This window comes from Bombyx mori, chromosome 17 (genome assembly GCF_030269925.1).
Source record: "Bombyx mori chromosome 17, ASM3026992v2".
Taxonomy (NCBI): Eukaryota; Metazoa; Arthropoda; class Insecta; order Lepidoptera; family Bombycidae; genus Bombyx; species Bombyx mori.
In genome coordinates this window covers 1327545-1345698 of record NC_085123.1, presented here as the reverse complement: position 1 = coordinate 1345698, position 18154 = coordinate 1327545, and the positions used below count along the sequence as shown (strand labels likewise).

At 38.9% G+C, this 18154-nt stretch overlaps 1 protein-coding gene and 1 long non-coding RNA gene across 2 annotated transcripts in view; both read left to right on the top strand.

Annotated features, from left to right (window-relative positions):
* LOC101736428 (uncharacterized) overlaps positions 1 to 2680 on the top strand; it is a 34895-nt gene extending 32215 nt beyond the window's left edge. Inside the window, exons 3-4 of the long non-coding RNA XR_209565.5 lie at positions 357 to 468; positions 1180 to 2680. This is a non-coding gene — a long non-coding RNA (uncharacterized LOC101736428). The remainder of the gene's footprint in view (positions 1 to 356; positions 469 to 1179) is intronic.
* A 5767-nt stretch (positions 2681 to 8447) lies between these two features.
* LOC101744777 (uncharacterized) overlaps positions 8448 to 18154 on the top strand; it is a 51507-nt gene continuing 41800 nt past the window's right edge. The window contains exons 1-3 of the mRNA XM_012690685.4: positions 8448 to 8635; positions 11318 to 12219; positions 12873 to 13005. Coding sequence (XP_012546139.3) covers positions 8622 to 8635; positions 11318 to 12219; positions 12873 to 13005 — 1049 coding nt within the window. The 5' untranslated portion in view covers positions 8448 to 8621. The remainder of the gene's footprint in view (positions 8636 to 11317; positions 12220 to 12872; positions 13006 to 18154) is intronic.

The window sequence follows — 18154 nt, the reverse complement described above, 5'->3', positions numbered from 1 at the left end:
TATTTAAAAAAATATTTTAGTACTAGCGCTGTGAGCTCGTCAACCAATCTAAGCAATAAACAAAAAATCAATAATTTAACTCGAACTCAAGGAATAAATTACTATACACACCTACACGTAATAAATTCACGAATGCGGTATACCTAAAAAAGAGACGCGGGAAATGATCAATGTTAATTCTAACAAACAAAATATAAAACAACGTTCTCGAGAGAATAAGACAGCGTAATAAACATTTAATACGCACCGAACATTAGCCATTCGCTTACGGAATTCGCGGGCAAGCCGTTTACGGTACTGCAACGATTCGTCAGAAGCAATTAGTCTCCAAATCAAATCAAATGTTTTGATTACAGCAAGTGTCGTCGAAAGCGCTGTTCGGCAGCGTCGCTTCGATCAATGACCTCAAGCGACAGGAGAAGGGCGAGCGCGAAATGCGACGGACGCATTAACGCCATCTAGCGGCAGGTGACGCAACTAAATGCAGTTTTAAATTATTTAGTTGTTTGTAGTGATTTACTAGATGTAGTACCTGTGACTTCTGACAGATGGCAGTTACAGCTACTTTATTAATTTATGCTTTTAGTTTTGATAAGTTTTAATTGGTAACCCACCAATTGATTACACGGGTCAACACCAAATTTGACTTTGATTGCAAAGCACAAAATTTCGATATTTTAGATCGTAATTAGACGAGAAAAAAAATACATGGCATGAAATAGTTTGCTTTTGAACTTTAATAAATTGACCACATATGAAACAAAATGCATCAGCATCGTATTTACCCTTTCGTGACATTTTAGGTTTTTCTGGGCTTGTACAAAACACCTGATCGTTGTTTATGACTCGAGTGCCATCTAGTGGTACTGTGTAGACGTAAACACCCCACTCTCATAGCGCGGTTTTTTTGAAAGTATTAAAATTAAAATTTAATTAAAATTTATAAAAAAAATGAAAAATGAGTATTATTACTATAACTATCACAAAAGCAAACTTTATACCAAAAAAAGGTATTTTATTTTCGTTTTTGTGAATAATTAACCGGAAAAACCTAGTATAAACGTTAGGACAAAGAACTATTTTTTTTTGTAGAGTTGTGTTATCGAAAGCGGTTTCTAATTGTTTTTTTAATTTAAACATGTTTTTAAAAACGATGTTTGAGTTTCTTTTGATTTTCAGATACATGGATACATATTGTGATAATGCTGATATGAATTTAAAAAAATAATGGAAGCTAAGGAATGATCTCGGCCGACAGAGTAATTCTAACACGTACCTATTTATGTGAAGAATAAAATTTAAACATTTAATGTACATGTGTGTACGGACTTTGGATTTGAAACAAAAAAATATTGAGTTAATATTTCAATGACATGTTATGTTTCTGAACGAATGGGCGTTAAGACGTTTTTAAAATCAATTTCAATTCTAGCACTTTCGATGCCATTTCGTTGGGTGTTAACAAAAGTCACAAAAAATTATTATCATTTCTTAAATTGGCGCCTTTTTATAAATGAAGTATGCAATATAAATAAATAAAAATATAAAGCACAGGTGTAAATGGAACAAAAGACACAAGAAAATTATTATCATTTCTCAAATTGGCGCCTTTTTGTAATGGCACAGAATATAAATAAAAATAATTGCCACATTCCAGTTACGGACGACAATGCCGTTGGATGTTTCTGTGAAATACAATAATAATTTTAATATAATTCTTGCCCCAAAAACGGCTTTTGAATGTTGAAGAAATATTTTTTTCCGTTTGGCTTAGGCCTTGAACGATTCAAAATCAAAATTATATCACATAATTTTTTAAGTGGGAATCATTAGACACGCCAACGAGTTTAATGTTAGACTCCCGTGCACAAGTATACACTGAATTATCTTTTTTTTATATTTTTCATTTACAAAAAACGTCTGTGATTGATGTTGTTTTCTCATAGAGATTTTTTTTGTTTTTTTTTGTGTATGAAATTTTATGTAAGATTTTTTTATGAATAACAATTTTAGTGATAAGACATTTATTTGTTTTTTTATTTTTATTTTTTAAAATTAGTTGTTAAAAGAGATTAAAATTGATTCGGCAACGTGACTGAGCTGATGTTTGAGTGTTCGCGTTTTCGACATATAAGTAGAACAAACTATACGAGGTTTGGTTAGACCGAGCCGAGACGAAATGAAACTATTGGCTGAAATAGAACGACGCTTAAGTGGTCAGTCTACTGGTGGTAGGACCTCTTGTGAGCCCGCACGGGTAGGTACCACCACCCCGCCTACTTCCGCCGTGAAGCAGTAACGCGTTTCGGTCTGAAGGGTTAGGCAGCCGTTGTAACTATACTGAGACCTTAGAACTTATATCTCAAGGTGGGTGGCGCTTTTACGTTGTAGATGTCGATGGTCTCGGGTAACCACTTAACACCAGGTGGGCTGTGAGCTCGAATATCCATCACAGCAAAAAAAAAAATGGTATAGAGTATAATTCAGTAATTGAATTGGTTTTATTATTTTGACGCAACTATCATGACACGTTTGTAACAAAAATCGTATATGAAGACGCTTAATATGTGACTTAGAACACGAACACAAAGACGAAATTGTTTAGTCAATAAAGATATCCTATATTTTAGATGTATATTTTTTTTGTATTTCTGTAATAAAAGATGTTTATAAACAATAACGAGGTTTTTATTATTAGCTACTTTTTTCAGAAAGACGTCAAAGATGATGCATCTAAGAAAGGGGTGAGCGAAGAAAATTGTATACGATATCCTCTATCATATACCTACCTTTTTTATATTTTTTTTGCTTAGATGAATGGACGAGCTCACAACCCACCTGGTGCTTACCGGAGCCCATAGACATCTACAACGTAAATGCCGCCACCCACCTTGAGATAAGAGTTCTAAGGTCTCAGTATAGTTACAACAGCTGACCCACCCTTCAAACCGAAACGCATTACTGCTTCACGGCAGAAATAGGCAGGGCGGTGGTACCTACCCGTGCGGACTCACAAGAGGTCCTACCACCAGTAATTACGCAAATTATAATTTTGCGGGTTTGGTTTTTATGACACGATTTCTTCGCTCACTCCCCTCTTACACATATCGTCTTCCACGCAATCCATCAATTTTTTTCTTAGGTCTATCTCTTCCTCTTAACCCTTCCACATTCATAATTGAAACTCTCAACAACCTCATTGTCATTTCGTCTGATCACATGTCCATACCATTCCAAACGTGCACTTACCTATCATACCCCTCAAACCGAAACGCATTACTGCTTCACGGCAGAAATAGCGCGGTGGTACCTACCCGTGCGGGCTCACAAGACATCCTACCATCAGTAAAACTATCTATGACCAGAGGACACTTTCTCATCTATGGACAAGATTATACCTAAAGTGACCTGTGAGTGAGTAAACCTGAAGAGATTATCTATTGATTTTGTGTACCGCTCTGAAGATGCAATACAACCCTTTCGCTTTCACTGGAGCCGCCCCCTAATCAAATCAAATTAGTCAACCATGAGCAGTGGATAGCTGAGGGTCAAGCGCGTGTCACAAGCGAGCCACGTACCGCCATGCCGACCCATCGCATTACAAAACGCCTTGGTCCTATTGTAAACGTTTCAAGAATAATCAATTATGGTTTCGCATTAGCTCAAGGGCCAGTTAAAACAACGAAGCTGAATGCGCAACGAGTTATAAATATAGGTATATACATACATATGTGAGTGTTCTGTGCTTGAGTTTGTGATTGAAATCCTCCTTAACGACCGATATTGGTGATTTTTTTGGGTATTCAATTGGATTCGAGAATGGCTCAGATTCACAAAATAACTTTTTTATACAAGAATTCGCACGATAACGGTCCAGATTGTTAACATTTATTTTAAAAAAAAATTGATTTTTTTTTGGGTACGATGGTATCTTGATTGATTAGGAAGAGAACTAATAGAAGTGACTTTAAAACTGTAAAACTATTCTTATGTCGAGTAAATTTGCAATAACATTATCAAATAGGAAGTCTAAGAAAGCAATCATCCTAAATAAGTATTCTTGTGGGAGGCCATGATAACTTACAAACTGCATATATCTACATTTTCACATAAACTACACTTACTATTTACGTAATTATGAAACGCCGTGGCCTAAAGGATAAGTCGTTCGGTGTATTCTTATCGAGCGAGCGTGCCGGTGTTCAAATCCCGCAGATAGGTAAAAATTTTTTTTCTTTTTCTAATTAAATACGTACTTGAAACATGTTCATCACTTACTTCCACGGTGAAAGATCAAACCTGCAAATATGGTAGGCAGCTTGGCTCTGCCCCTGGCATTGCTGACGTCCATGGGCGACGGTAACCCCTCACCATCAGGTGGGCTGTATGCTCGTCTGCCAATAAGGAGAAACAAAAAAAGGTTTTTTTAAAAATTATATATTTTGCGTTATCATTCATGGTAGGGCGTCGTCTGAGCCTGCAAGGGTTGATACCCCACCCCACCTATTTCTGTCAAGAAGCAGTAATGCATTCTAGTTGATACTTAAACCTCATGTCTCAAGTTTGGTCGTGGCATAAACTTAGTGATGTATATAAGCACGGATCACCGTGAGGCTGTTAACCCTCTTAAACAATAAGTAAAGTTGACACAGCAGTTTGTTAGCACAGCAACCACAAGAACTCTGCCTTATGAATATGTTTAAACTCAAAATCGAAATGTTTTAATTGAAGTGAGCCACGGGAGTTTTTAACACGTTGACTGCCGTGCAGGTCACCGGTGACCTACGCGGCGCACTGAAATAATTATGCCGATTTCTCTCATCGATCTTTTTATTAAGGCGCCGGAATATCTAGTAGACTCTGGGAAACATGAATCCGAAGATGCAATAACAAACAAAAGAAGGCTAAGTTCAGTTAAGGCAATCCAGGTGCTCAGTAACAGAAATCGACGTTCGCTCGCGACTCCAATTTCGCTTACAGCGTCATGACACGAGATGGGCGGTACATTCGCACCGTGGCTTCAGTACCCGCTAAAATCATGCGCTTTTTTTTCCTACCTAAGCTAGAGAGACCATCTCAGCGTCACCGGGCTAGTGGGTGAGCTCACGGGGCTCAAACCTGACGATGTTACTAATACGAGGCCACGAAGTCATCGTGGTCTAAGGGATAAGACGTCCGGTGCATTCGTTTTGAGCGATGCACCCGTGTTCGAATCCTGCAGGCGGGTACCAATTTTTGTAATGAAATACGTACTCAACAAATGTTCACGATTGACTTCCACGGTGAAGGAATAACATCGTGTAATAAAAATGAAACCTGCAAAATTATAATTTGCGTAATTACTGGTGGCAGGACCTCTTGTGAGTCCGCGCGGGTAGGTGCCACTACCCTGTCTATTTTTGCCGTGAAGCAGTAATGCGTTTCGGTTTGAAGTGCGGGGCAGCCGTTGTAACTATACTTAAGACCTTATAACTTATATCTCAAGGTGGGTGGCGCATTTACGTCGTAGATTTCTATGGACTCCAGTAACCACTTCACACTAGGTGGGCTGTGAACTCGTTCAACCATCTAAGCAATAAATAAATAAAAACACGAACCCTAGCAAGAGCCGTGCTTCGCAGAATCTACCTATTTACAGGATCGGAAACGCGACCCACTGAGAAGATCCAGCGAGAAACTCAGTGGGCTGTGTCTGTGGGGATCATGCGCGCCATTACCTCGTTCAATAGCTCGAATCAATAGCAAACACGGAAAAAAGTATGAGATCATTCACGTATCAGAATCAAATTACAGTGAGACGCGAAATGACAAATGATTGTGTTTTTTGTCGACGATGAGGTCTTTAGCCGACGACGACCGATGTTGCTTTTTTTTGTGAACAATAAAATTAAATATTACTTCGGATGCTCTTTCCGCATTTACACGGATGCGAATGTAATAACGTCCGAAATTGTGATTTAATTATTAAAATGATCGGTGAACGAGCTAACGGCCCGTCCGATTTTAGGAGACAATAGACATCATGATAACAGACAACACGATTCCGTCATATACTTTTCGATGTTAATTTTAAAGTAGAATCAATCTCACGTGGATAAGAACATTTGCAAACATTGTTCAAGTGGCGACAGTCCTAGAAAATACTAAATCACTTTTCCTTGTGTCCATTTTTTTTAACCCCAAAGGGCTATGTCATCTTCATGGAGCGGGTAGGTCAGAGCAGTGCTTCGCAGAATCTACCACTGGATCGGAAACGCGACCCATTCTGAAGATCCGGCGAGAAATTCAGTGGGCTATGTCTGTGGGTTAATTCGCTCGTCGAGCCCATCGTCGCAAGCGAGGGGTTCGACGAGGACGGTGACCGGTGTATTTATGTATATCTGTTTGTATGTAACGGAATCTTTGAACGTCACTATCACGAACTTCAAGACGTCCAATGATCTTAAAAGCTTGCACGTGCATGAAGCACCGATGATAAACAATAATTTTATAACTACAATAACGTCGCTCTAATATCCTGACCAGTATCACAACGCTATAAAAGAAATAAAATTAATTGGTAGTTCTACTTGCTTTGAATTTCAACGTATTTTATTAGTTTTTAATCTACGCCTATTATTAGTCTCCATAATCGTCTAGATAAGGTTACTAGGGATGATGTACAGTTGGATGAGTTGCCCGGAAAATGAGAAACTTCACCAAATGATTCACAAACGTCTTTTAAAATTGATAAACTGTAAAAGCGCCTGAGTAGTTACGACTATCCTGTCTATTTTTACCGCGGCGCAAGCGTGCATTCTTGTTTGAGGGGTGGGCGAGCCCTTACACAATTCATTTGACGCTTTCACCGTGCGGTAGCATTGTAGTAATTTCTATGGCTATATTACTACTACTTCACATCAGGCGGGCCATCGTCTCGTTCACAATAGAACAGCGCCCCTAGCGGCAAACGTAGTCATACATTCCAACTCCATACAAAATGTTAACTTTTACGCTATCGAGTACGTTAAAAAACTCGCACTAAGCACAATGTAAAGATACACCAGCTTTGGAATGAGCTCCCCTCCACGGTGTTTCCCAAGCGCTACGACATGTCCTTCTTCAAACGAGGCTTGCGGAGAGTACTTAATGGTAGACAGCGGCTTGGCTCTGCCCCTGGCACTGCTGACGTCCATGAGCGACGGTGACCACTTACCATCAGGTGGGCCGTATGCTCGTCTGCCCACAAAGTCAATAAAAAAATGTATACAATAAAATATTATTTAATAAAGTGGTTTCGATCTTTCAGCCCACAGATGTCCACAACTGTAGCCTTCCTGAAGCCTTACCACAACGAACAGGTTACTCGCAAAATTATTTCCTTTCGTATAGTTGGACGCACGCGCGATGAAGCTCTCAACTACGTCTCGGAAGTTTCATTCACACCGTAGCGAATACGGCCGAATGACAAAAAAGAAACATTTTTACACAATACATTTTTATTTCTTATCCGTATTTTAAGAGACGCGGACATCATTTTTACTGGCATTTTTACCGGTGGTAGGACCTCTTGTGAGTCCGCGCGGGTAGGTACCACCACCGCCCTGCCTATTTCTGCCGTCAAGCAGTAATGCGTTTCGGTTTGAAGGGTGAGGCAGCTGTTGTAATCATATTATATCTGAAGGTAGGTGTTATCTCGGATTTACGTTGCAGATGTCTATGGGCTCCAGTAACCACTTAACACCAGGTGGGCTGTGAGCTCATACACCCATCTAAGAAATAAAAAAAACACTCGGAAAGTTGTTGTGTTAAATTATTACTTAGCAGAACATGTACAGTCATATAACAGTCGCTAATATTATCAAAACCAGTCCCGCAAAACACTATGAAGAAGAAGGCGAAACGATCTTTCTTGACCCATATTTGAATTTAAAAAATCGCGAATTTTTTTAAAAGAGAGATAAGTTCTTGTCCTGCATTAAGACGCCGGCTTCTAATAACAATGTTTGAATAACAGTTTTCATTAGAATTTATTGATAGATAAGTTTAAACAAACCGTTATCAGATCCAATACATTATACCATGTAATCATACAATATTTGCAAAGGCAAAGGTTCAATTACGTTAATATACTAGCTATCCTAGCTTCAAGCAAACAGGAATCACAGTAGAATCACACCGCCCACTATTACCAGTTAAACAATACCAACAACGAATCCAATAACAAATCAATGATCTTCGCGATCGTTAACTCAAGAACGGGTCTGACCGCGGGATAACGGGCACTTAAGTACCGGATTTGGTGAAGCAAAAAAAGAAATGGAAAAACGAACGAAGCACGCGAACACCAGAACGATTTCCGAACTGAATTCGAAGCAAAACGAATAAAATACGAGCGGGATCATCGCACTTTCCGAGGTCTTGTAACAGTACATCAACCGCCTCAGCCTCCAGCGGTTACGTAACACCTAGTCCTAAGGAAGCATCCGTACAACGCGGTCGGGACCAGACCGCCGCCGGGAGATAAACTGCTGTCTTTAATAACAAACACAATTCGCGGGTCGTTCACTCGTCATTTATTAACGGTCTGCCTTTAACGGTGTGAATTATTTTTTCCATGTTCTACGACGTGCTAATCTGAAATGGAGATTCTAAGGTTAGTGGTGTGCACGCTCGTTGAATTCGTAAACACGCGGAATGTAAACAATACAGCGCTTTTTTTAAATACTAAACATAACCTTATAAAATTTACTCTCGGTTTTTTATCATAGATGATTAGATAGGTCGGTAACAGGGACTATACACGCCAAAATCTAAAATATGGCTTTTTTTTGCTTCATGAGAGCATATGCCCTATCTGATGGTTAACGGTCACCGTCGGTCATTAACAATGGTAGGAGCAAAGCCAAGTTTCTGCCTGCAATTCCTCTCAAACTACCTTTGAAAATAAACATTCCATAACGCTTAGGAAACTTCACGGCTCATTAACGGATCCTGTAGACCGAATGATAAACAGTCGACGTCGCCCAAAACACATCATTACGGATCCTCCCAATCCATTAACGGTGCTTTTAGGTATCACAAGCAACGGTCACCGTCCTCGTCGAACCCGTCGCTTGCGACGAAGGGCTCGACGAGCGAATTAACCCATAGACACAGACCACTGAATTTCTCGCCGGATCTTCTTAGTGGATCGCGTTTCCGATCCGGTGGTAGATTCTGCGAAGTACTGCTCTTGCTAGGGTCAGTGTTAGCATCACTCCGGTTTGAGCCCCGTGAGCTCACCTACTAGTTAAGGTTACGCTAAAATAACCTCTCAAGGCTATCAGTTTAGGTAGGCAAAAAAAAGGGCTCATTCTGAACCCGGATATCACATTGTGGATCTACACAACCCTACAGGTAGTAGAGATCAGCTTTGCTCCGGATGTAGGTGGTGCGCTGATAAAAAGACAATTCCATGTAACATAAGCTTATTTATTTCATTAGCTGCTTAGCCTCATTTCCCGCTGGTATAATTGTTTACCAGAGTCCGTAGACACCAAAGTAACGCATCTTGAGGAAATAACTCTCAATGTTACTGTAAAGAGTGACTAGAATATTTTTATTGTCCTTGTGGGTAATGTGCATACTCCCCATCTTATAGTGAGTGGTTATGGTCGCTCATCGACATCAGCAATGAAAGAGGCACAGCCAAGTCTCTGCCTATCGATGAGTACTCTCTTTAAGCCTCGTCTGCAGAATGACTCGTTACAGCGTTCAGGAAAATGCCTCCAAACGTGCTGGTGCGACTTTGACACTTGTCTTACCCTTCAAAGTAGAAACAATGACTGGTTAACAGCAGCAATTGTATGCATAGCGGTACCTACCCATGCGGGCTCACATTACGATCTAACACCAATGAATACCCAAAATTAATTATGCGGTTTTGATTTTTAATTATTTTATGTTCTCTTCTTTATCGTGTAAGTCGTCTCTAAGCACGTGTTAGGTTCGTACCTCCTCAGAAATGTTCGTTCCTGCCTTCAAGGCATGGTGAGCACGGTGAGCACCGTGAGGAATTAAAAGCACCGTCCTACCATCATACTTTCAATGTTTCTCGTAAGACCGTCTCTCGTCCGGATTCCCCAGTAGTCGAAATTTCAATATAATAATATATTTTTTAAAGTTTGAACGTTATTATGGTTCTATTGTCAAAGACGTCGTGGCGTAAAGAATAAGACGCCCGGTGCATTCGTATGAAGCGATGCACCGGTGTTCGAATCCCGCAGGCGGGTACCAATTTTTCTAATGAAATACGTACTCAACAATTGTTCACGATTGACTTCCACGGTGAAGAAATAACATCGTGTAATAAAAATCAAACCCGCAAAATTATAATTTGCGTAATCACTGGTGGTAGGACCTCTTGGGAATCCGCACGGGTAGGTACCACCAACCCGCCTATTTCCGCCGTGAAGCAGTAATGCGTTTCGGTTCGAAGGACCCCACCCGTTTTAACTATACTGAGACCTTAGAACTTATATCTCGAGGTGGGTGGCGCATTTACGTTGTAGATGTCTATGGACTCCAGTAACCACTTAACATCAGATGGGCTGTGAGCTCGTCCATCCATCTAAGCAATAAAAAAAACCCTTCTATCATCACAGATTTCAGCAAGATTATGCTAAAGACAAATAATATTAATCTATATGTACTCTTTGTATTAAAAACATAATACATGATAGTGTGTTTAATGTTTTTTTTATTATTTATGTAAAGTATTTTTATGCATAATTAAAAAAAATTACATTCTGCACTCCTCTATATTCTCTAAAAGTGTAGGAAATTTCATACTAGTCCGTCCACGCAATTTTCATAAAAATAGGTACAAAGTTTTTGCTTCACGTATTAATATAAAGAAAGACTTCATGTCTCAAGGTGGGTCACGGCAACCGCGTTCTGCCAGCTCTAGTAAGAAAATAACACCAAACAGAACATGGGCTCATCTGCAAATTAAATTCATCTTGATAAAACCGGTACAACCCATAAAACGCACTCAGTAAATGAAAAGGGATATTCCAACTTGAAATTCAAGTCGATTTATACGGTACATGGACCTTATTGCGTAAGCTAATTAGGAACTCGAAATTCGATGCATAAATTAAGGAATCTTGCAAATAAAACTGCATTACCATGAAAATGCATTAAAGTCAGTTATACTTTAAAACCGGTCGAGATTCAATGGTAATTTAAATACCTCATAATATTAAGTCGCACATACTACTCTGCAGTAATTCATTGGTTACGTAGCTAAATATACTAATGCTACTTCTGAAATTTGATATTTTTTATTTCGCAGATTTAAACATGTATTCGTCCTTGGGATCCTTCTAGGACAAGTCCAAAATAAAAACATAAATTTGGAAAACCGTCATGAAACAGAGAATCACGCTCTAAAATGTCCATTCTCTAGACTAATCGAAGATATTTTTCATATCCATAATAAAACAGATAAAATAACTCAATTGAAAGACAGAGAGAAAACCAAATTATTCCTTAATACTATGGCTAACATAACAAATAGCAATTCAGACAAAAAACAAGAAGAACTAATTAATGACATAATAGCTTCTATAAATAGAATCAAAGAGAATATAACTAAAGGGAATACAGGAGTAATAAATGAAGCGATATTACTAGACAAACCTATCAAAGTGAATCAGATTAAAAGCGGCATTGAAGAGAAAATAGACGTACAAACAAAAAATCAGACTAACAAAATCAAATCCAGTAATGAGAGGGATAAAGGCAAAACTACTACAACGGAAAGAACTAAATACGTTGAAATATTAACTATAGAACCAAACAACACTAGTACTAATTCGGTCAATGCGACGTCCAATAATATAATAGAGATCTTGAAACATTTGATGCCGATGTTCAACAGTACAGTAACGAAAGAACTTCACAACATAACCATTATAGAGAGGAATCAGAACAAGGACCAAACGTTTTCGGCAACAAAAAACGTTTCAACAATCGTAGTCACTTACTGTGACAAAGAAAATTTAACGAAACCAAATTTTACACTTTCTGACGATACATCGCAAGATTATGAATATTATGATGATGAAGAAATCGGTGACGAAATATTGAATATGACTACAGGAGAGGAGAGAGATATATTGGAAGCTGCTGAATATGGAATGCAGAAAATGCACGAGCTGTATAGCGTTTTGGAACCAAAATTATATTCTATGGGTAAGTAAACGACTATAATTACGAATTAAGTGTGTCCTGATATCAAACGGTAAAGAGATACAGTCGGCGCAAACACATTATTTCGGATCCTCCCGATCCACTATCAGTACTTTTATTCATTTTAAGCACTAGTCACCGTCGACACCAACGAAGGCTTCGTCGTATAAATTACCTCACAGACAGAGCTTACTGAGTTTCTTGGATCTTCTCAGTGGGTCACGATTCCAATCCAGCGAATCTGGAAACAAACCTAATATGGCTTAGTTATGTAACAAATGTATTTTGGTAGGAGAGAAAGAGTTTACTCTGTTATTATTCGGCTGACGAACTACATCTGTCTAGAAACCCTATCGATCCCTTGTCAAGGATAATCACTTAAGAAAATTCATACCCGATCCTGTAGACCGAATGGTAAGCAGTCGACGTCGCCCAAAGCACGTCATTACGGATCCTCCCGATCCATTTACGGTGCTTTTAGGAATCACAAGCACCGGCCACCGTCCTCGTCGAACCCGTCGCTTGCGACGAAGGGCTCGACGAGCGAATTAACCAATAGACACAGCCCACTGAGTTTCTCATTACCCCACAACATTCCTTAAACCTCATCAAATTTCCAGTACCATTGCTATAACGTGTTACCATTCTGTACCCAGGTCTGTGGCTGGACGACAAGAATCCAGCTCGCTACGTGGCTGCTTTCAACGCACCCTCAGAGGACGCTGCGAGATTCTCCAGATATGGCTACGCCTCGCTCCAAGCAGCCACCAGACTGAAACAACTCGCCAAGTACGTAAACCGTGAATCATTTTATCAATGCTTAACGTTCCGACCTTGCGGTTGGTAGGTAGTTCAAATTATTTTTACTGCTTGAACAAACTGACTACATATTATTATGTGTTAAGTGTATACCAGCGTATTTATCCGTTTAAGCAATAAAAGTATCATCACAGCGCGTTACATCATCAAATCACTTGTATGATATTTTTACTGTTGTCCAGTGCCGTATTTACGTCTCGCTCATGTCCGGTTCTAGTGTTCAATTTGATTTGACATTATCAGAGCTGTGAGTATTCAAATTGAAATTTTATATGACTATCAAAAGTTATGGCCAGGTATTGAATATTGAAGAATAGTTAGCGCAATTTTGCCGACGAATAGCACATAGCCTAAAGCACCGGTCATCGTTTTTGTCGAGCCCGGCGCTTGCGACGAAGGGCTCGGCGAGTAAATGAACCCTCAGACACGACCCACTGTGTTTCTCGCCGGATCCTCTCAGTCGTTCGCGTTTCCGACCCGGTGGTAGATTCTGCGAAGCACTATCTAGCTAGGGTTAGTGTCAACGCCGTCAGGTTTGAGCCCCGTGAGCTCACCTACTAGTTCGGTAAATCGAGAACAATCTCTCGAAGTTACTAGGAATATGTATAGGGGAAAAAAAATTAGTCTCCCTTGAATACGAAAACTAAAAAAATATTCGAAACTTCAGAAATAGTAAATTGCGAGTAATAAAGTTGAAATTAATCCGTAAAAGTAGTTTTAGTCGTGTCCACGATTCACTAAAACCAAGGAATGCTATAGTAAAATATAAATACTGTAAAAGTATAAACTGCTATTAATTGCAGCGATTCCGTAACTGACACAGATGACTTTCCGTTTTATGGACGGCGAGGATGTCGAATGCGGATTTGACTTGCTTGCTGAATAACCACTCGGGATGATACAAATTAGTTTACGAAACGTATTTATCGTATTTACACATCCAAAAATACTTCTTACAGGAAACTAAGTGAGAACAAATCTTAATATAAATTACGTGTCACGTTGTTTGTCCGCGATGGACATCTAAACTACTGAACCGATTTTAACTTCTATTTTTTTTAAATATGTGTTTTGTGCCAACTTAGGCCTTAAGATGGTTTTTATTTCGATTAGTGGTTGCAATATTTATTAATTAACAATAAAACTATTTTTTATGTTGATTATTGTTATTAATTGTAAGTTTCATAAGTCTAAAACAGATGGCGCCTTACATCAGTTTTTACAGACAATTGTAATACTGTCTGATATTAATATCTCATAGATGGCGCTGTATTAAAAATACTGCTACGCACTGGGGTTTGGGATAAATAAAATTTCACCAAAGTACAACTTAAAAACTTAAAACACTTCACAAACACTTTAAAACTCTCAATTCGCTTGTTCCGCTTCGCTTCAGGTGTTCCGTTCGCTATTTCGCTTCGAGTAGTTCCGATTACTGACTGACTACGTGCCATCCCTACAATGCTTTTATAGCCAATACCTCATAACTAGAATTATCGAGAATATTCTACACATATCTAGTAGTAGTTTCCGCTATCTGTCAATAGATGGCGTTGTACTTCTCGAGCGTTCTAGATCCTTCGATATTCGTTCGACTATTCGGCGATAGATGGCGTTACTCTTACCGGCGTAACAATACCAATGTTTCACATAAGCTACAATTTAATGACATAAACACCGAGTGTTGCCGAGGCTGATACTTCAGCATGTCGTCATGACCGGCCACGTGTTATTTAGAAACAAAAACCTTAGCCACAGTAACGTGTGACCGGGTCTGCTAGCAGTCTATAAAATCTCCATCCATTAAAATTGAAAATATTATCAAATTTTTATATTTTCACGGCTTCCTCTGCAAAAGACATCATAATATTCAAGGATTATTAAAAAAAATATTATTTCGTTAGATCTTTAATTAAATAAGCATAATTTACATATCCTGCGGATGCTGGTGACGGCGTCATTATGTTTCCAATTTATTATAATAGTCCTTCGTGTTAAAATATTTCGAAACATCTAAAAGTCAATATGACATAATTAGGTTGTTGATAGTTCTATTTTGCATTGCTGTACGTGGGCAAACGTAATCGAGGTTAAATCTAGTATTAAAAGGTTATCTAAGGCCTCAAACATACCATCACAATATAATATGAATACTACAATTTCTGGCTATTTCTGCCGTGAAGCAGTAATGCGTTTCGGTTCAAAGGGCGGGGCAGTCGTTTACTGTTAAAATAGTGAGACTTTAGAACTGATGTTTTTAAGTGGGTGGCGGAATTTACGTTGTAGATGTTTATGGGCTCCGGTGACCACTTAACACCAGGTGGGCCATGAGCTCGTCCATCTATCTAACTATCAATTTTTTTTTAAGAAAAACGATTCAATGTGTAGGTTTGCATTGTAAGTATGCTCAAGAAGGTACCCACCCGTATGTCGCCTATTTCCACAGTGGCCGTGTATGCCGAATTTAAAGGTGAGATAAAAGACTTTGTCAACATGTCTGGAAGTATGTTTGGAAGTCGTCATGGCCTAAGGGATAAAACGTCCGGTGCATTCGTGTTGAGCGATGCACCCGGTGTTCGAATCCTAGGCGGGTACCAATTTTTCTAATGAAATACGTACTCAACAAATGTTCACGATAGATTTCCACGATGAAGGAATAACATCGTGTAATAAAAATCAAACCCGCAAAAATTATAATTTGCGTAATTACTGGTGGTAGGACCTCTTGTGAGCCCGCGCGGGTGGGTACCACCACCCCGCCTATATCTGCCGTGAAGCAGTAATGCGTTTCGGTTTGAAGGGCAGGGCAGCCGTTGTAACTTACTTGAGACTTTAGAACTTACATCTCAAGGTGGGTGGCGAATTTACGTTGTGGATGTCTATGGGCTCCAGTAACCACTTAACACCAGGTGGGCTGTGAGCTCGTTCAACCATCTAAGCAATAAAAAAAAATGTCTCGAGTTTATTCGCATATTTAATATCGTGGTTCACATTTTCATGTTTATGAGCTCCAGTAACCATTTAAAACTAGGTGAGCCGTGAGTTCGTCAATACGTCTATGCAGAAATAAAGAACTACACGACTCACGACACTTTAAGTACCAAAATACAATGAATAATTTAGGAATTTGTTTGAACCTTTCAACCCAGCTCGAGATATAAGTTCTAAGGTTACAATACAATACGTATTCCTCAATGCTGAGGGTCGTGTCCGCAATATATACTACTACTAATTAGGTACTACTAATTAAGTAAGCTTAGACATGTTTACATGTTTGATTTTCATCACACACTAAGGGCCTATTAATATTTGCTTGAGAAATTTGAACACCGCCACGCTCGCGTCGCGAAATACGATTGGGACCGTCTTATCCTATAACGACTTCAAAATGTACAAAATAAAAATCTGCAATAACAATTTGAACTCAATTTCAATGAAACAGCAATATATAGAATATCTTGTGTAACGCGACGATTTTAATTAGTCGACTCAGTATCGATATTAAATAACAGCGTCTTTAACGTAACATCGATACCTCTGCAAAGTGTTATGTAGTAATAATTGTCTTTTGTAATTTTATCAGAAAGCGTTACGAAATAGGTATGCTTTGTACAACTTGTCGCTTACGAGAACGTCTGTATAAACGAAGAAATTGCACATATCTTTTTGAAATTATGCACCGACCTCCAAGTGCCATTAAGCACGTTTTCAAAAGCTCTGGAAAACACCGAATTTTCTACCGCCTCCTCGTAAAAGCTCTTCCGCAATGACAGATACTACAGATTAAAACATCAGCGACGTAAGCGCTTAAATATATTATTTTTTTACAATTGTCTAAACAAAACATTTTGAGTAATATTAATGCGCTTAAAGCCCACGTGAAGGCGTGGGAACTTCACAAAAGAACCGAGTGGGTGTTAAATGTAGTAACACAACTGAAATGCATGTTTAATATAAGCCGAAACTTAGACGAATGATGATGTAGACATCGTTAATATTATAAAACTATTTTTTAATCCTACCTATGCTGATAACCTTGAAAGGCTGTTTCAGCTTCTCCTTAGCGTGTAGGTGAGCTCACTGGGCTCAAACCGGTAGTGTTGCTAATACTGGCCCTAGCAAGAGCAGTGTTTCGCAGAATCTACCACCGGATCGGAAACGCGACCCACTGAGAAGATCCGGCGAGAAACTCAGTGGGCTGTGTCTATGGATAAATATTACTATAGTACCTATTCAATTATATTATGAAATCTGCAAACGTTTAGAAATTGAGTAGGAGGTTGAGTGATATTGTAGTATATTGTGAAAAACCAGATAAGGTTTAAATGCTCTGTCATGAGTAAAGATAGATATAGAAGACAAGAAAAATTCGTATTCAAACTTCGAATACCGAATATATTTAATGAAGATTACAATTTTCAAACTTCAATTACAATTAAATTAGAATTACCATTTTCAAAAACAAAAACAAAAAGTAGCCCCGGCAATTAACAAACTAAAGAGCGGATGGTTAGCGTGGTATGGGCATGTGATGCGTAGAGAGAAGATGCATGTGACTGGAAATGTGTGGAAATGGTAGTGCAAGGTAGAAGGGAAAGAGGTCGACCGAAGAAGACATGGATGGTGTGTGTGAATGACGATAGAGAGAGAGAGAGAGAGAGAGAAGTGAGTGTTGTAATGACGGCTGATAGAAGGGAATGGAAAAGAAAAATTAGATATGACGATCCCACCTAGTGAGATAAGGTGGAGTAACTATACTGAGACCTTAAAACTATACTGAGTGTCACTATGTAACTATACTGAGACCTTAGAACTCATATCTCAAGTTAGGTGGCGGCATTTACGTTGTAGATGTCAATGGGCTCCAGTAACCACTTAACACCAGGTGGGCTGGGAGCTTATCCACCCATCTATGCAATAAATAAAAAAAATAAAAAAAATAAAAAGAAGAATGAATATTACAATTTTGATTTTTGTCGCACGAGTAGCGATCTATCTATCTATATCTATCTATCAATATCTATCTATCAATATCTATCAATATATTATACTTATTTCTGCAGCGAAGCAACAATCATGCCTCACGCATCATGCCTCAAAAACACGCGGCGATCACGTT